Source organism: Callospermophilus lateralis, chromosome 3 (genome assembly GCF_048772815.1).
Source record: "Callospermophilus lateralis isolate mCalLat2 chromosome 3, mCalLat2.hap1, whole genome shotgun sequence".
NCBI lineage: Eukaryota > Metazoa > Chordata > Mammalia > Rodentia > Sciuridae > Callospermophilus > Callospermophilus lateralis.
Window position 1 is genome coordinate 170276026 of NC_135307.1, and position 20824 is coordinate 170296849.

At 39.2% G+C, this 20824-nt stretch overlaps 1 protein-coding gene across 2 annotated transcripts in view; it reads right to left on the bottom strand.

The window, feature by feature from the left end:
* LOC143395726 (attractin) overlaps positions 1 to 20824 on the bottom strand; it is a 146332-nt gene that overhangs the window by 14630 nt on the left and 110878 nt on the right. For both annotated transcript variants that reach the window (XM_076851591.2, XM_076851590.2), the window contains exons 24-26: positions 19925 to 20082; positions 6423 to 6484; positions 1757 to 1835 (exon numbers count right to left, since the gene is read on the bottom strand). In XM_076851591.2, coding sequence (XP_076707706.2) covers positions 1757 to 1835; positions 6423 to 6484; positions 19925 to 20082 — 299 coding nt within the window. The remainder of the gene's footprint in view (positions 1 to 1756; positions 1836 to 6422; positions 6485 to 19924; positions 20083 to 20824) is intronic.

The window sequence follows — 20824 nt, forward strand, 5'->3', positions numbered from 1 at the left end:
TTATTATTTTTTGCTTTTTTTGGTACCAGGGATCAAACCCATGGGTGCTTTACCACTGAACTACATACTTTGCTTTTTTGTGTGTTTTGTTTTGTTTTTTCGTTGTTCATTGTTGTTTTTTGAGACAGGGTCTCACTAAGTTCTTAGGGCTTGCTAAGTTGATGAGACTGTCTTCAAACTCACAATCTTCCTGCCTCAGCCTCCAGGATTACAGATGCATGCAACCACACCCAGTTGGTATCAAGGTTTCTATGTATAAAATGAATTAGAAATCTTTTAATTGTTTTTTCCCCTTAGCTCTGAAAATTTTATAAATTTTTGGAAATATAATACTCATAAGCTCCCAAAGAAGAATAGTTATCATTATCTCCATAAATCCATCTTAACTCTAAAAATTCCTGGATGTAATGCTCTTTTTGGAGAGAATAATACTTTGATAAGTTTTCAATTCCTTTCTTTGTTAACTGGTTTACTGTAGCTATTCTACTTCTTTCTCCATTTTGATAACCTGATTTCCCCTCCCCCCAGAACATTGTATAATTCACTGTGATTTTTAAATGTGTCACTAACAAATGTATTTTTAAAATCCCTGATTGCTTGAACCCATGAATTCAAGGCCAGCCTGGGTAACACAATAGGACCCCATCTCAAAAAAACAAACATAAAAACCTCAAACAAAAAACCTTCTGAATATGTTATACCCTGAATTAAAAAAAATAATAAAAAGGATATAACAATACCTCTATGATGATGTTACCTTCATGTATGTCAGAAAAGGTGGTGCTATAGTATCATATATATCCCATATTCTGGAGCCTATCCTAACCCTTTTACAGACAAATATAAATAGTGCCAGATGCTAGTGGATTGTGATTTTTTAATACTCTCATTATCTTCTAAATCTCATCTATAAATAATTGGGGTTTTTCTTGGGGGGGGTGGCAGTGTTGGGGATTGAATTTATAAACTTTCACACAGAAAAAGACACAAGTACATATAGAAATGCAAGGAATACATCCAAGACTAGATCTTATATATGAGCATTTCCATTAGCAAAATGTAACAGACATAATGATGACAGAAAGGAATGCTGCAATTGAAAGTTGTAATAAATAGGCTTTTATGTTGTGATTTTAAACTAAGTTTACTTATCTGAATTAGTCCATTGTGAATGTCTGTTTGACTTATTACTTTTGGAATGGTCTCAAGCAACAAATCAATACTCATTGAAAAATAAAACTCCAGGTAAAAATTCAGATATATTTTTAATTCATTCTTTACACTTGGGGTAAGAAGTGCTAGGGATCTAACCCAGGGATTTGGGTTTTAAGCAAGCACTCTACCACTGAGCTGCATCCCCAGACCCTTTTCCCTCATTCTTATGAAGGATTCTTTTGATGACAATGCCATGATGTGCTGGCCATGGCCATGGCAGGAATTACTGATGCTTTATGTAACACTAATCTAAGTCTATAGTAGTATATTCAAAACAATATGCTTCAGAAAGAATGGCACTCTTCTCTCTACAGATACTCTATCAATTATACACAATAGTTAAAACTGATTTGCTTAATCCATCATGTCCCAAGTCCCATAGAGTGGAGAACTATAAATAAAACATCTATTATGCAACCTCAAATTGTTGCTCAATTTAAGTTTTTATAGGTGTCCTACATATAGGATGCTGGAACATATGGGTTAAGGAAAAAAAATATATCTTATGATGATTCTTCAATTTGTATCCATTAAGTCTTACCTCTCTACGCCTGGAAGCCCAACAACTTTGTTTGATCTTCCAAACCACAGCAGCCACCAGGAGCAAAGACAGGAAACAACTGTGAGAAAGAAAATACTGAGTTTTTATCTCAGGCCTAGAATCAGGACCACCACCACCCATACCTTAGGCCCAGAAATGAACATTTCCCCAAATCCCAACTCCAAGTTCCTTTCTGATGCTTCATCACAATGTTTTAGTTCACAGGAAGCAAAGTGTGAGCCGTGAGCTTCCTGTCCCTAATGTCTAGAAAAGATCTCCATTTCCTATTAGGTACTTAGAGAGTGTCCTGACATCTAATTTCATCAGAATGGCCCATCATGGCTTATCCCAAATAAGAAAAACAATTCTAAGATAATGACAGCAAATAATAAGCAAGCCATTTAATCAAAGTAACAAACATTTACTGGTGAACTATAAGACAATGAGAAAAGTTGATTATTCAAGTAACAGCTTTTCATAAAAAAGAAATAAACAGAAGAAATGTATATGTAATGATTTATATTCATAATATTTTAAAAGTAAAAACATATTTTTCATAAAGTAAAATACATTTAATGCTGGGCACAGTGACCCATGGCTATAACCCCAGCAACTCAGGAAGCTGAGGCAGGAGGACTGCAAATCTGAGGTTAGCCTTAGCAACTTAGAGAGAGTCTCTCTCTCTCTCTCTCTCTCTCTCTCTCTCTCTCTATATATATATATATATATATATATATATATATATATATATATATATAATAAATGCATGCATGCTGGTAATATAGCTCAATATAGAATGCCCCTGGGTTCAACCCCCAGTCAAACAAACAACAACAAAAACCTACATTTAAGTAATCAAACTCAAGCCAACAACTCTCTTAAAAAAATATTATGAAAATGCGGCTGGGGTTATAGCTCAGTGGTAGAGTGCTTGCCTAGCACGTGTAAGGCCCTGTGTTCGATCCTCAGCACCATATAAAAATAAATAAATAAAATAAAGGTATTGTTTCCAACTACAAAAAAGTAACTATTAAAAAATTAGGAAAAAAATAAATCCCAGTTATTTATAACTGCAAAGGGTTTCTATGTTATCTCATCTACAGACCAGGTATTGGATGGTTTTAAAAGTTACTGTGATGGCAAAGAAAATGACTAACTTGCTTTAAAAAAAAAAAAATTGTGAGCCTACCAAACCAACCTCTTATATAACTGCTATAAACTTTAAAATTGGCATTAAATTTTAAAAGGGGCTTGCTGCAGAGTATTTTCCCAGAGTATTTAAAGGCAGACATAAGATTCTCTATTCTATTGCTGTCAGGTACCCCCTTGCAAGCCTCAGTGCATAAGGGATGAGGTCAATCTCATGCATGGCACTTTAGTGCACCCAAGTGCTGACACTGAGACAACTATCCTTTCACAAACAGAAACCTCCAGATTTCTGTAGCCCTCCCCAGGAAGCACAATGGTTCAGAACCCTCCAAAAGATGCCTTGACAAAAAAGTGCCCTGAATCCCTCAGGATCATCCCAAGGGAGAGTCTTTAGCTCCTATTTTGCTGTCTTGCTGGGCCTGGACAGCCTACAGGGTTCTTTTAATCAATACTTCATTGGGATAGGTATTGTTCTTGGCCCATGGAATACATCAATGAACAGACAAAGATTTCTGGGCCTGTGGAGTTTCCATTTCACCAAGTAGAGACCACTAGTATACAACATAAAGAAGCAAATGCAGAAGCCTGCTGAAGGCAGCAAGGGCTACAGCCATAAAAATGCAAGGAAAGATAAGAACTTCTGGAACATTTGGCTTGGGGGAAGAGGGTGTGGCTCAATATCAAGAGTGCTTGCCTGGCCCACACAAGGCCCTGGGTTTGATCTCCAGGACAAAAAAAAAAATCAAAGGGGAGGGAAGCTACAATATATAGGCAGAGTGTGTAGGCCTTCTTTCCTGAGAAAGTGACAGTGGAAGCAGAGACTCAGAGGATACTTAGGAGGAAGTGCAAAGTGCCCTGGGCCAAAGGGATCAGTCGGTATTAAGCCTCAGGCAAGAAAATGTCAATGAAGGTTTAAGGAGCCACAGGAGGCCAGTAGAATTGCAATGGGCTGAGTTAGGCCAGAGAAAAAGGCTGAGTAAGGGGGTAAAGATGGAGGAGAGATCCCATGGGGCCCTGTAGGCAGAATAATGGCATTGGATTTTAGAGTGGGACAAAGAGGCTATACTGGTTTCTGAGCAGAAAAGGGTCATGATTTAACTTACAACCATTTGGATGGAAACTACAGGAGAAAAGCAGTGTAAGTTGAGAGCTGATGGTGGCTCAAACCAGGGTGATGGCAGCAAGGATGTAAAAAGTATAATTTGAAGGTAGAGACAACAGAAATTCCTGATGGGCTAGATGCAGGGTACAGAAGAAATACAACAGTCCAAATTTCTGGCCTGAGAGACTTACCATCAACCTAGAAGGGAAAAGCTCTGGATTGGAACAGGAAGGAAACAGCAAATCAAGAATCCCATTTTAGACATGCCAACACAAGACATCCCAGAAGATAAACAAGCCTGCAGGCTGGGTACCGGGTCTGCCTGGAGTCATCAGTATACATGTGGTGTTTGAAGCAATCAACCTGATAAGGTCACCAAGGGAAGAACACAAGTAGAGAAGAATGTGCTAACTGCCCAACATTGAGAAGTTGGGAAGAACAGGAAGGAGTAAAGGACTCTGAGAATAACCTTCTCTGTCTTTCTTGTTTCTACGCATAATGCTGCTGCTTGTTATTTTTATTCCTCTAGCTAAGCACAGGAGAGTAGAAGAAGCAGGCAGGCTCATTCTTGCTGTAGGAGAGTTAACTCAAGCAAATGCTTTTTGCGGCCATCTGGAAGTATTTTAAAATTTTGATACAGTGATTATAGGACAGAAAACTATCCTGGAAAGACAATCACAGAAAAATAAAAAGATATATGCAACAAAAACTGAGGATAATCTATGACTCACATAAAAGAGGAATAATCAAATAAAACATGGCACATTCATATTATGGGAAATGTTGTTTTAAAAAATGAGGTAATCACAGCTACTTAGGAGTAAGGCAGAAAGACAGCAAGTTCAGGGTCAACCTGGGTAACTTAGTGATATCTTATCTTAAATAAAAAAAAAAAAAATCAAAAGTGTTAGGGATGTAACTCCAGGAAGAATACCCCTGGGTTCAATTCCCAATACCAAAAAGAAAAAAAAAAATTTCATTTTCAGTAGGGGAAGCTCACAGGAAAGGTACTGGCCATGTACCTTTTCTCAGGAACCTACTGGAAAATGTGCTTCAGTGAAAGGAGGGGATATATAGCAAGGTTATGACATGAGATCTGGAAACAGACTTCAACACAGGAGGAAGGCACAGGACATTCCTAACATGACAGTTGTGCAGCAGGTCATGGACAACTTAGTGCACTTGAGGGCAAGAGGACAGAGGGTTCCAGGGCAAACGTCTCTCAGAGAACACCTGCTTGGGTTTCACAACAGTGACAGGTGTTTCATTTCTGTCAGAGTACAGGCATAAATCAGGGGTAGGTTTGTAAAAAAAAATCAAACATTAAAAAGACAAAACAGGGCAAATATTAGATTTAGGATAAGCAGAAAATAATTTCTTATTCAGAAAACAGGGAGATACTAAGTTCAATTCAGCTGTGTATAAGAGTGTTAGGGGTCATAATAACATAAATAGGGATCACTGATTTAGTTAAACTCTTGAGATATAACTGAATCAAATGAATGGGAAGAAGGGAGATTTTGTATGCATTTGTGGTATGGGGGGAGTTGCTGGATGGGGCAACGTAAGAGTAAATCCTCATCTTCTAGAGGACATCAAGAGATAACCGGAAAAATGAAGGATTAGTGTAGGTTCGGTGTGGTGGTGCACACCTGTAGTCCCAGTGACTCAGGAGGTTAAGACAGGAGAATTGCAAGTTCAAGACCAACTTCAGCAATTTAGTGAGACCCTCTCTCAAAATTAATTAATTAATTAATTAAATTGGTAAAGTTCCGTGGGTTCAATCCCCAGTACCAAAAACGAAACAAACAACCATAAACAAGAATTAGTGTGAGTGTTGAATAGTAAAAAGCAGCTAGAAAAATTTAAATTGGGGGAGGAAGGGGTAGAAAGGTGTGAGACAGGATGCTGTTACTTTCACTTACAAGCATGGCAGCAAGTATTTGTCTTTTTCAATTGTTTTTATATAGCATTTTCAGATTAAATTAAAATAAGACTGTGAAAATAAAAGAGTGTGAATTCCTGAGGTCTAATTTCAGTTTAAACATTAGATAATACTGGAACTATCTCTTGAACAAGAGAAGCATATACATAGATCATGTCAGTAAATGTTATTAATATTTATTCCAAAATTCTCCCCATAAGAAGACCCAAATTATCTGTAATTTAATATAGAATACATGAAACGCTGTCCCCCAAATCTGAAATATACAAACCAGAGGTTTTAATTTTATCAGGTTTTACTGAACTTGCATTACTGAAACTGACATGCAACTTTTCAGGACACATATAAAGTACGTTTTGAATCTGTTGTGGAAATAGGATTATTATTTTATCTTATAGAAGTTGAAACCTCAATTAGGGAATTATGGGCTTGAACTGAAAGAATAGGAATATTTATATGAGGAAAATTACCTGAAGAAAGTCACGAAGAACTGTACCAGGTCCATAAAATTGCTGTGCTGGGAGAAGGCAATCTGTGGTAGAAAAACAGGTGGCAAGTTATTTGGCTACAAAATAGCACCACTGACTCAGCCTCCTGAGTTGAGCTGAAAGACAGACTTTACACTTTAAAGAAGTTAGTGAAAAAAATTTTCACTTAGGGCAAGGTCCTTCATCCTTGACTTTCTTTCCCTATTGAGCTGCAAACCTCAAAATCATATTCTAAGGCTCCCACACAACTTCCTACAGCCTCCTCTGCACTGTTCACTGGATCTGAAATTCCTTCAATCTGATGCCTCGGATTCCTATCCTGAAACCCCAGTGGTGATGCTGAAACCCCAATGATGGGCAATCGATCTGCTCCCTCCCTCCCTCCCGGCTCCTCTCTTAAACACAATGCTTTTTCTGCTCTCTTGGTTCCATCCCAGTACTAATCCTTGGATCTACCTCAGGCAAGCAGCCTCTGTTTGAGCCCTTACCCTTCAACATTTATGTACCCAATGTGTACTCACCTCAAGTTACTGACTTTAAAAAAATTGTGTTTCAAGTTTTGCTACACTGACTGTCATCTGATAATCAATATGTTATCAGCCGGCACTTTAAATAATTTTACTATATAGTTAATAATCTTTATACCAAGAATATTAAATACCAAATCTAAGATAACAATGACTGAAAGAGGCAAAATTGTTATGTGTACTATTAAGAAAAATCACTGCCAAAACTGCAAATTATGACATGATGCTCTTTAAATCATTGACTGTAAAATACAAATGATTTCAGGGATCAGAATATTAATAATGTCTCAGAACTGACTAAGTATAATTGTGACCTTGTTATGTACTGACTGGTAACCAAATGTCAAGGTGTTAACTCTCTGCTTTTTGTGGGGAATGTGGCCCCTACAAAGTTACAGGTTTAATATACCTCATCTGAAAATGCTTGGGACTAGAAATATTTCATATTTTCTGATTTTTGTTTTGTTTTAGATTTGGCAATATTTACCTAGACTTTACTAATTGAATATCCCTAGGGTAGAAATGTGAAATCTGAAATGCTAAGAAATCTAAAATTGTATGTGTATGTGTATTAGTAGGGATTGAGCCCCGGGACTCAAGCAGGCTAGTAAGCACTCCACCACTGAGCTCACCCTCTGTACTTTTTAAAATTTTATTTTGAGATGGTCTCCATAAGTTGCCCAGACTGGCCTTGAATTTATGATCCTCTTGCCTCAGCTTCTCACTTGGGATTCCAAGCCTGCACCACTATGCCCTAGCATAAATATCTGTTTCTTTTTCTTTTTCTTTTTGCAGTGCTGTGGACTGAACCAAGGGGCCTTATGTACCCTAGCCAGGCGCTATACCACTGATTAGTCCTTAGGACTAATCAGAAACTTCTTGAGTGTCAATTTGGGATTTCAGATTTTCAGAATAGAATTATACCTAAACCTGTACTATTCTAGGTGAAACAACTACTAAACAAGGAGAGTACCTATCTCACTACAGCCAATATGTATGATAGAGATCAGGAAAGTCAATGATCAGCATCTTGTTTTCCTAAGCCCACCACCCCCTATCCCCACCCCATTTTTCTTTTGCAGTACCAGGGACTGAATCCAGAGCTTCAAGTATGCTAGGCAAAGTACTCTATCACTGAATCACATCCCCACACCTCTTGCACTCTTTTCACAGCCTGTCTGACAACTATAGAAGGGAGACTTCTGCTGTTGGCTTTTTTGCTATTCTTATTTGCTTTTTCACATTCCACAAATAAAGTTCAAAAACTCTCTACTTGAGCTTCAGATACACAGGATTATGGAATCTCAAGTTTTTGTGTCTTCCCTCTAGCAACCACTGATAATCAGAAATACAAAGTAATACAGATTTCCTATAATACAATAAAGAAAAACCTACCTTCTATTCTTTTCCTTCATTTTTACAATAATCAGTCCCAAACAACAAGGGTCCTTAAATGAAGAAAAGCTATAGAACATGGGTCACGGTCCTCACCTTTTCTAGTAAAGAAGGTTCGTCTCCTTCTTTACTAGAAAGTTAGCACTTTACTGAGCACTACACCCCCAGTTCTTTCTATTTTTTATTTTGGGACAGAGGGGTCTTGCTAAGTTGCCCAGGCTGGCCTCAAAATTGTAATCTTCCTGCTTTAGCCTTCCAAGAAGCTGGGATTACTAGTATGTGTTACCATGTCCAGCTAAGCTTTTTAATAAGATTGGAAGACAACTACATAAACAAGGTCAATCAATATTGGTGAATGAAGATTCCAGATTAAACACATAAAGAGGGAGAAGAAAACAGATTCCGATTCCTCCCAGATCTATTTACATTTGACTGTTATAAAACAGTGGCATACCCATAGTGCTTACACTTAAAGAATAACTGATGAACTAATTTTACACATTGCTAGGTACACAAAACTGCGGGTGCTAATGGTAGCCTTTCAGATACAGTCTAAGAAACATAAATTATATTTGTGCCCCTGTTTCAACAAGCTGATTCCAACTCAACTTTCACCAAGATGCTTGCTTATGGCATGTTTGCTCCAAGAGTCTCTGGATGTGTCAGACAAATTCAAAGAAACTCAGAAGCCCAGCTAACTCCAGGAATTTGAGCAAAATATAGGGGATCTGCACTTCCCACACACTAATTCTGTGTTCCATCAAACAAAAGTCTTTAGTGTGCTGTAGTTCTAACCTTGACACCAGGTAGTCAGCCACCAGAGAGCCTCCCTGCCTGCAGTGGGTTGTCCTAGTCCTTTAGGTTCCAGCGCTATCACTCCCTCCGTTACCCAGTCGCCAATGGGAACTGGCTCACTCTGTTCTAGGATCTCTCAGTACCTGACTGACTTCCCTTTCAGGGCATTAGAAAGTCTACCTTCTGGTCATATTCTACCTTCTGCTATGACTGAACATGGAGATCCTGGAGAAGTTCCTATATGGTTCATTTCGAAGACACCAATTCCTGCCTTTTTTTTTTTTTGTACTGGGGACGGAACCCCAGGCTCATCCACACTGAGCTGAGCTACATCTCTAGCCCTATTTATTTATTTTTTTGTTACAGGGTCTTTCTAAGACACGCAGGCTCAAGCTGACTTTGAATTTGTAATCCTTGTTCCTCAGGCTCCCAAGTATCTAGAATTATAGTTACTTGGATTTTTATTGATATTTCTTCATCTATCCATTTTAGGCAATTTAGGTGGAAGCCTCTCCACTCCCTCCAGTAAAAGTTATATCACTGCTTAGAGCCAATGTCAGTACTCTGGTATTTTTATTCTGAGGGTGATACTGAGGGAAAGATGTCAGCACACAGGAAGTGGATAGAACACCTCTAGATATAGGGAAAGCATGTGCCTGTCACCCACAAATAGCTGCTGGAGCAAGAGGCAATTCAAACATGTTCCTCTGGGAGCACTTTCCCAGGCCTCACAGACCTCAGGGAAGAGTCAAAACAGTGAAAAAAAGAGTGAGACAGCCAAAGATATAAGTGAAAAGCAGGAGAAGAGACTATAAAGAAGGATGATGAATTCGTCTCAATGATGAAAGCCACAGGGCAGGAAAAGAACCTTTCAAATATAAAACATAGAAAGACTCAAACTTTAACACACACACACACACACACACACACACACACACACACAAAAAAAAAAAGACCCTAAGTGGGCTGGGGATGTGGCTCAAGCGGTAGCACGCTCTCCTGGCGTGCGTGCGGCCCTGGTTCGATCCTCAGCACCACATACAAACAAAGATGTTGTGTCCGCCGAAAACTAGAAAATAAATATAAAAAAAAAAAAAAACCTCAATAAAACATTTAAAAAAAAAACCTAAGTAAATAAATAAATAAATGTGTAACTGGAATTACTCAGAATAGCTCACAGGTATATACTCAGAATAGCTCAACCCAGATATCCTTTGATAACAGATAAATGGATAAACAAATGTGCACAGATATTCCATGGACTCTCATTCAGCTTTAAGAAGAAATAAAATAGTGAAACTAGATTCTAAACAATAACTCTGAAAGAAGCCAGTCATGAAGGACCACACATTATACCATTAAATTTATATGAAATGTCCAGAATAGACAAATATCGATCAGGAAGAACAGGTAGGTGATTGCCAGAGAAAGAGACTTAGGAAGAGTTTGCTAACAGCTTCTTCTGGAAGTAATAAAAATATTCTAAAAGCAACTGTGGTGATGGCTATAGAGCTCTGGGAATCTACTAAACTCCACAGAACTATTCATTTTACCTGGAAAAGTTGTATAGGATGTGAATTCTAATTCAATAAAGCTGTTACTTTAAAAAGTGTATTTGAAGGAACAAAAGTCTCACACACCCCTTGGCACAGCCATCTTGTTAGCACCCAGAAGCATCCCTGTAAAATCTAAATGGGCACCCAGTTCTCCTAACAAATCTGGGTCGCCTTCCCTGGTGGACTCTGGCCTCTTAGATGAAATGCTCAGCACAGAGAGGGCTTTAATGTTAGTTCCACTTTACAATAACAACCTCTGTTGCAGAGTGAGTGACGAGCCAGAACTCAGCCCCGCCACCCACCTCCTCACTGCACACACAACGCCTGCCTGTCCCTTCTATGTCTTGAACACCTACCCTTCCACACTGCGGGCACTTCAGAAGCCGCTGAGCCTCTGCTCACTGGGCAAACAACTAAGAAAGCTCTCAGAAAGACCAGGCTGAGGGAAGGGACCTCACCCACAGGAACCACTGGCCAGAAAAGGCACCCCTGGCCCCAACACACCCACCACTTTCCTACACACAGGTCTTTTCAGTCTGAGTATTTGGGGTTTTGAAAAAAAATTTTTAAACTGCATCTACAAAGATTTTATAGTTTGTTCCAAATGCCCTCAGCAGTTATAGGTTTTGATCTGTTTCTAATTATGGAAAAGAACTCCGATCAGTCTAGAGTGAAGGAACTGAAGTTTGGCATTACCATTTATAAAGCACTAATGTTCACAGGAATTTCTGAGTCAAGAATTAGATTTCCTTTGCTTTAAAAACTGAGACTCAAAGGCACAAAGTCTTCACCTGCACTGAAAGTCATACTGAAACTGAAGCGAACGACCTAAGCTACACCACTGAGACATTTCCCCACTCTCTTGCTTAAATAAGTCTCCACATTTTCATGGACTTGGAACTGTTGCTGAGTGGGAGGGAGAGAGAGAGGGAATGTGTATGTGAGCGTGTATGCACATGCAAACAATTACGTGCTGTTTTACACCTAGAAAAGCTACAGCTCTGGGGAAAGTAGAGCAATAACAAGCCTCTTGTTGAAAACACAACATGTCCACCCAAGAGGACATGGCTCAGTCGTCCCTCCACACAGCGCACAGCCAGACTGTCCCCTGTGCAGACAGCCAGCTTCGACTGTACTCTGGCAAGCAGAGAACACATGATGCCAGAGGTCTAGTCACACTGTTTGTAATCACTGCAGTCATTTGAACCAGAGAGCAAAGGACATGTTTCCCAGAGAACTTACCTGCATTTAAGGACAGCTTAGCTGACTCAATGGTGAGCAGCCATCACTTGTTTTCGCAAGTGTGGATCTTACTCAAGTCAACAGCCCAGCCCAGGGAAGGAGCACCCAAACATGGGAGGAAATCAACATCTCTTTGATTCTTAACGTAAAATTATTACCTTCCAAAGCAAGTGTGGGGAAGATCTCCTTAGAAGGACAGCTCTAACTCCATGTCAGGGACTTCAGAGGGTGGAGCAACAGACCACTGGGAGAAAAAAACTAGAGCTGGCATTGGCAACGGCAGGGCTACCTCCACACAAGAGCTGCTTCTGTGCATGAGCCCTCTTTCCCACCGGGGAAAACATCCGTGGCGCAAGACAAGATTTTCACTAAGACTGAAAAATGCTGATCATTTCCAGCTACAACAACACAGCCTGCTGTTCCAGTGGAGCTGGACTATGACGATGTCAGTAAGAAAACAATCTCAACTTTAAACAGGTTAATCAGTCTTCTTACTAGATCCCAAATCAAGGAAGTTACACAAAGATAATCCAACAAATGTGCATGATCCATAACTCGATAGTGTCAAATATTACTGAATTGAAGGTGTATCTGAGGCCTGGGGACACGGCTCAGTTGTAGAGTGTGCTTAGCATGCCTGAGGACCTAGCTTCAATCCTCAGCACAGGAAGGACTGGAAAGGGAAAGGGAAATGAAAAGAGAAAGGCAAAGACAAAGGGAAAGGAAAAGGGAGGAAATTTTACTGATGGAGTGTAGAGCTCAACCTACCTGAGATCAGAGGAGCAGTCTAAAACCCGCTAGTGCTAGTCCAAATGCAGTACAGGGCGTGGAGGTTTCAAGAGGTCCCCCCTAAAGATTCTCACCCCGTGTATTCCTCTTTTCCTGAGTGGCTGGGCCTGACCTAAGCTGATGAGCCATTTAAAAAGTTTGGCAGTCAGAACCAGAAGGCATCAGAGAAATCTGAAGGTTTAGCATTCATATTCAGTATTAAGTGCGTGTATACACATATATACATATACACTTAAAGTCTCGATTTTTTATTTTCAAATGTTACTTAAATAGAATCTTCCAGTATGAGAATTTCTTTTTTTTTTGCCTTTTTAAAAAAATTTTTATTGTTGGTTGTTCAAAACATTACATAGTTCTTGACATATCATATTTCATACATTTGATTCAAGTGGGTTATGAACTCCCATTTTTACCCCGTATACAGATTGCAGAATCATATCGGTTACACATCCACTGTTTTACATATTGCCATACTAGTGTCTGTTGTATTCTGCTGCCTTTCCTATCCTCTACTATCCCCCCTCCCCTCCCTTCCCTTCCCATTTTCTCTCTCTACCCCATCTACTGTAATTCATTTCTCCCCCTTGTTTTTTTTTTCCCTTTCCCCTCACTTCCTCTTGTATGTAATTTTGTATAACAATGAGGGTCTCCTTCCATTTCCATGCAATTACCCTTCTTTCTCCCTTTCCCTCCCACCTCTCCTCCCTGTTTAATGTTAATCTTCTTCTCATGCTCTTCCTCCCTATCTGTTCTTAGTTGCTCTCCTTATATCAAAGAAGACATTTGGCATTTGTTTTTTAGGGATTGGCTAGCTTCACTTAGCATAATCTGCTCTAATGCCATCAATTTCCCTGCAAATTCCATGATTCTGTCATTTTTTAATGCAGAGTAATACTCCATTGTGTATAAATGCCACATTTTTTTTTTATCCATTCATCTATTGAAGGCATCTAGGTTGGTTCCACAGTCTAGCTATTGTGAATTGTGCTGCTATGAACATCGATGTAGCAGTGTCCCTGTAGCATGCTCTTTTTAGGTCTTTAGGGAATAGACCGAGAAGGGGAATAGGTGGGTCAAATGGTGGTTCCATTCCCAGCTTTCCAAGAAATCTCCATACTGCTTTCCAAATTGGCCGCACCAATTTGCAGTCCCACCAGCAATGTACAAGTGTACCCTTTTCCCCACATCCTCGCCAGCACTTGTAGACAGACGAAAGAAATTAAAGGCATAAAAATAGGAAAAGAAGAACTTAATTTATCACTATTTGCGGACGACATGATTCTATACCTAGAAGACCTAAAAGGGTCTACAAAGAAACTACTAGAACTAATAAATGAATTCAGCAAAGTGGCAGGATATAAAATCAACACGCATAAATCAAAGGCATTTCTGTATATCAGCGACAAAACTTCTGAAACGGAAATGAGGAAAAACACCCCATTCACAATATCCTCAAAAAAAATAAAATACTTGGGAATCAACCTAACAAAAGAGGTGAAAGACTTATACAATTAAAACTACAGAACCCTAAAGAGAGAAATAGAAGAAGATCTTAGAAGATGGAAAAATATACCCTGTTCATGGATAGGCAGAACTAACATCATCAAAATGGCGATATTACCAAAAGTTCTCTATAGGTTTAATGCAATGCCAATCAAAATCCCAACGGCATTTCTTGTGGAAATAGAGAAAGCAATCATGAAATTCATATGGAAAAATAAAAGACCCAGAATAGCAAAAACAATGCTAAGCAGGAAGTGTGAATCAGGCGGTATAGCGATACCAGATTTCAAACAATACTACAGAGCAATAGTAACAAAAACAGCATGGTACTGGTACCAAAACAGGCAGGTGGACCAATGGTACAGAATAGAGAACAAGAGACCAATCCACAAAATTACAACTATCTTATATTTGATAAAGGGGCTAAAAGCATGCAATGGAGGAAGGATAGCATCTTCAACAAATGGTGCTGGGAAAACTGGAAATCCATATGCAACAAAATGAAACTGAATCCCTTTCTCTCGCCATGCACAAAAGTTAACTCAAAATGGGTCAAGGAGCTTGATGTCAAATCAGAGACACGGCGTCTGATAGAAGAAAAAGTTGGCTCCAATCTATGTATTGTGGAGTCGGGCTCCAAATTCCTCAATAGGAAACCCATAGCACAAGAGTTAATAACTAGAATCAACAAATGGGATTTACTCAAATTAAAAAGTTTTTTCTCAGCAAGAGAAATAATAAGAGAGGTAAATAGGGAGCATACATCCTGGGAACAAATTTTTACTCCTCACACTTCAGATAGAGCCCTAATATCCAGAATATACAAAGAACTCAAAAAATTAAACAATAATAAAACAAATAACCCAATCAACAAATGGGCCAAGGACCTGAACAGACACTTCTCAGAGGAGGACATACAATCAATCAACAAGTACATGAAAAAATGCTCACCATCTCTAGCAGTCAGAGAAATGCAAATCAAAACCACCCTAAGATACCATCTCACTCCAGTAAGATTGGCAGCCATTATGAAGTCAAACAACAACAGTATGAGAATTTCTAAGATGTTTTTTTCTTCAGACAGCAAAATATCCTCAGGATTTATATCCTCAGTTGTATATAATAGTTCATTTCTTTTCACTATTGCGTATTATCGCACTGTGTGTATTATTATTCCAGTGTATATGCAGCCTAACTTATTGAGCCAATCACCTGTTGAAGCATATTTGGGTTGTTTCCAATTCTTGTCTATTATGAATAAATCCATAAAATACTGCTGTACTGGTGCTATAAACACTAATGACCAGGTATTTGTGTGACCACTGCTTTTCACATCTCTATCATAAATGCCCAGAAACACAACTAGTGGGTTGTCTAGTAAGTAAGAATTTAGTTGTAGAAGAAAATGCCCAAATATTCTCCAGAATGGTTGGACCATTAATAGATTCCTGTCAACAAAACATGAGTAATCCTTGTTCTCTCCAGGACTGGCTTTTCACTTTTTAATTTTAGCCACTTCAGTAGATATGTAGTGATTCTTCACTGTGGTTTTAAAGTGCATGTCTCTAATGGTTATCAGTGCTAAACACCTTTATATGTGATTCTTTTTAAAAAAATATTTTTAGAGTAGATGAACACAATACCTTTATTTTATTTTTATGTGGTGCTGAGGATCGAACCCAGTGCCTCACGTGTGTTAGGCAAGTACTCTACCAACTGAGCTATAACCCCAGCCCTACATGTGATTCTTTGCCATACAAATATATCCTCTTGGGTAAAATATCTCATGGAGTTGGTTTGCCTATTTGCTTCTTCCTGTCCTTTCCATCTCACCTTCCTTGCTTCCTTCCTCCCTTTCCTTTTCTTTCTTTCCCCTTTCTTCTCTCCTCTTTCTCTGTCTGTTTTTTTTTGTTTTGTTTTGTTTTGTTTTGTTTTTGTTTTTGTTTTTTTGGTGCTGTAGTTCAAATCCAAGACCTGGCACATGCTAAGTCAATTCTCTACACCAAGCCATGCCCCAACCCCTGGTTTGTCCATTTTCTAATTGAACTATTTCTTTACTGGTTTTTATATTTTCAGATTCTTGGGATTAGGTACAGGGTGCTCTATCACTGAGCTATGTCCCCAAACCTTTTTATTTATGCACTAAGTTACCAAGGTTAGGCTTGAACTTGTGATCCTCATATTTGAATCTCCCAAGTACCTGGGATTACAAATGTGCATCACTGCACTTGGCTTACTTTTTCAGATACATGATTTGCAAATATTTTCTCCCAGTATATACCTTTTTTTTCTCCCATTTTCCTAACAAGATTTTAACAAAACCAAAAAATTTGGCTTTTATATCCAATTTATTCATTTTTCATGTTTTGGATCATATTTGGGGGATCAAATCTAAAAACTTTTTGCCAAGCTCTAGAAGGAAAAGACTTTCTTGTACATTTTTTTCTAACTATTTTAGGTTTTATGTTTTACCTTTAAATCTTTGATCTACCTTTTGTATAAAATGTGGGGTTTATGTTGAAGTTTGTTTCTTTGCCTATGGTTGTCCAAATGCACCAGCCCTATCTGTTGAAAGGCCTTCCTTCCTCCATGCATTTGCCTTCGCATCCTTATATGCTTCTATATCTGGGTTCTATAGATCAGCCTGTGCCACTGATTGCACTGACTGTCTAAAAGCAGCCACAATATCTTGGTTACTATACCCAAATAGTAAGCCTTAACATGAAGTACATTTATTCACATTTTATTCCTCCTTTTCAAAACTGTTAAGAGTCATTCTAGAACTTTTGTCTTTTCACATACTTTTATGACATGGAGGTTCAGATCTCCAAAAACATTTTGTGGTTAAAAAAAATTTTCTTTTTTTTAAAGAGAAGGTCTTACTCTTTCCCAGGCAGACTCTCCTTCCTCAGCCTCTAGAATGGCTGGAACTACATGAGGCATTTTTAGACATTTTTAAGTGTACGATTCAGTAGCAATAATTACATTAATAATTTTGTAAAAAAAAAAAAAACAACTATAACCTACTTTCAAATCTTTCATCACCCCAAAAAGAAATTTTAATTATCTTGAAAAGATAACTTAAAATTGCCCTTTTCCACCAGCCAATGATAACTTCTTATCTACTGCATGTCTGTACTGATTTTTGTACTCTAGGTACCTCATGAGAGTGGAGTCACACAACATTTTGTCTTATTACACTTGCCATAATGTTTTTGTGGTTCACCCAGGTTATAGTATGTATTGGAATTTCATTACCTTTTCTTTTTTCTTAGGGACGCTGAGGATTGAACCCATAGCCTGTGTAAGGCTAAGCACTTGTTCTACTACTGAGCTACATTCCTAGCCCCTTCCCCTTCTCAAGTCTAAATAATAATTAATTGTACATATATATACATACCACACTTTGTGAATCAATTTATTTGTTGATGGACATTTAGATAGTTTCATCTTTTGGCTATTGGGAATAATGCTATTATAAACACTGGTATACAAAAAGGGTTATGTAAGCATAGATGTTGCAAAGATTACATAAGAGGACAGTGTTAAAAGATTTATTTCAATGCATTTGAAAACACATGAAATAAATTAATTTCTACAGAAAAATACCAAATGTAATTCAAGTAGAAAGAGGACATCCAGAACATCCTACAGAAGTTGATTTACTTGAAAATTCGAGGTAAACTTTAGCCATTTACTGACATATCTCAAAATAAAAAGTAAAAAGGACTGGAAGTATAACTCATGGGTTAAGTACCCCTTGGTTCAATTGGAGTATCAAAAAGTAAAGGAAGTGATTCAATACCAAAAAGAAAAAAAAAAAAAACCTCCTCAAATAAAATGCTAGAATCAAATGATCTCAAGAAGTGAATATTCAGGTCATCCTAATCTGGCTTCTCTTCCACAGCTAAGGAAAAAAGAAAACTCCTCAGGTTATAATTATTAAACATTAATTTAACCTTGACATCAAAACTGTAACAAGGACATTCTTACTCATGAAATTGATCCAAAATTCTAACCAAGATATTAGCAAACTGAACCCAGTGATGTGTAAAGTAAGGAAACTATATTTCATGCCCAATTGGGCTTATGTCAGGAATGTGAATGATTTCCAGGTCCTAGCTCCTGCAACAGGGTGAGTGGCAGTGCTGTTCACTGAGAAAGAAAGAGCAATAAGTTGCAGCTAAGAGCATGAGAGCAATTAAGTGTCCAGTGCAGGGAACTTGTAAATATCCCAGTTGAGATGTCTAGCAGCACCCAAGGATCCTGCTGTGCAGTCCACCTATAGCTGGGCTGCAGATGGCACTGAGAATGCCCAGCACAGACATGGCACAAGTCCTAAAGTGGGATAGAATCACCCAGGGAAGCTGGGTGCAGCAAAGAGAGAAGAGGACCAGTGTTTAAAGAAGAGAACTCCCTAAAGAGGCTGGCCCAAGAAAAAGGGAAAGAAAGGAACAGGGAGGCAAGAAGGAAAGTGACTCAAGTCAGACAATGAGAAAGAAAAGGAGCCTAAAGAATTCAGTCACTGGGATGCCGTGTGACAGGGAAGAAGCCAGACTGCTGGGGGATGACAAATTAATAGAGATGAGAAACAGAAATAGGGATTGCGGCCCTTGCTTACAAAAAGACTGGCTGAGGAGAGAAGCAGAGAGTGTGCAGGAGCCAAGGGAGAAGCAGATCAGAGATGGGCACATGTGCAGACCACTGGACAGGAGGGTGGTGAGCAGCAGAGAGGGTGGTGAGCAAAAACACAACAGCATTCCCGTCCTCCACATGCCAGAAAGGAAAAGATGAACTGTCCTTCAGTCACAGCCCTAAGGCATGAAGACACAACCACCACAAGTAGCTCCAAACCCATCCCAGGCAACTGCACCACCTGCTTCCAACACTGATAAAGCCCCAGCCCCTGTCCAGCAACCATGCTTCCAGGGCTAAAGGCAAATTGTTCCTTCCAAGTCAACCCATCCCTGACCTCCACATTCACCCCAAAATGAAGGAGGCAAGAGCAGGGAGTACTGAGGCCAGGGCTTGGGGAACATGATCATGGAAAGCTCAAATGGGGCCATGAGTGTTGGACAGGAGGAAGGGCCCTGTGGATGAGGCCACGGACAGCAACACAGACACTTCGCACTACCCTTTTGGTCATATCCACAAAGAACTCGAGACTTGGGGAGGCCCTACAATCTGCACAGGAACCACAAGTCAAATCCACATCTGTCCCACTGCAAGGCCTGTGCTCTCACACCCCACTACCCCCTGCCTTCTACAACCACCCCTCCTGCTTTAAACCCTAATTACAGTTTGGGAAACTTTTCCAACATCACTTCCCCTACTCTGGCTCTTATTGGTTAAAGGTGTGTCTGCTTCCTTTACACTCACATCGTTCATTCCAGAACTGAAGCTCTTTGGCCCCAGGCTCTTTCATGGAAGTGATTAATGAAGAAATGAATACATGTGTAATCACCAAATGTGCTATGTGCCAACTTGCTTCCAAAGGGCCTTTAAATGTCCCTCACAAGGGATACATGATGTCCAAGGCACTCCTTAGCTATAATTCTTACAAATGCAAAGCAACACTGTCCATTTTGTTTATCACAAGTTCCACATTACTGAATCTAGTCTCCACTGAGGAGACTTCACCATCATTGCATACCTGAGACCAAAAAGCATATCTTACCTGAATTTTGATGGGCCAGGTGAAATTACTGACATAAACAAAGAAAGTGATATTTGGGTGGTTTCGAAAATCAAACTTTTCATTAGAGAAACTGTCTTTGTACTCCTTAATGTTGGTTTTTGAAACAACAGGCATCTCTTCTCCAGCCTGGGTTCCAGCTATTAAGGAGAAAATAATGAAAATTAGGGACTTTTTCGGCAAGAGGTGGGGGATAGAATTTGCTCTTGATAATAATAATAGTATTTACTGAATAATCATAAAGTCCTAGGAATAACTTTTATAGATTCTATCTCCCTTAATCCTGAAAACAATCTCATTATCCGTATTTAAAGATTAAGAAACCAAGGTTCCAAGAAAATAAGTAATTTGCCTCAGGCTGATTGGCCAGCAAGGTAGGTGGGATTTGAGGCTGGGCAGGCTGATTCATAATCCTGTGCCCCAAATCAGAATGGTTTTGACCAGGAACCCCCTACCACCTACCAACCCTGAAACTGTGAAATTACAGACACTAGCAGAGGCCTATTAACACATGCTATCACTCAATCTGCAACAATGCCTCAATTCCTTTGCATTTCCCTTTAACATCTATGTGGCAATGTTGCAGGCATATGTACCAGGAAGACTGGTTCAATCCTCACTTTCTAACCAGCAGTGGCCTCAAGTCTCCACAAGGAATTAGATGCTCAAGGTGATGCCTTCTGCTACCAGTTACCAGTATAGTTAAGTCCCCCATCCTCCTGTAACTCATTTGTTCCCAGATGGTTTTTCCTCATTCCAGATTCTCCCTCAGCCAGGAACTCGAGTGTGAATAAAGACTCACAAAATGCACTCTTTTCCATGTTGAGTTAAACTGTGGGACTACAGCCCCGCCTGTCATGTTTTCATTGAGATGGTCACTGA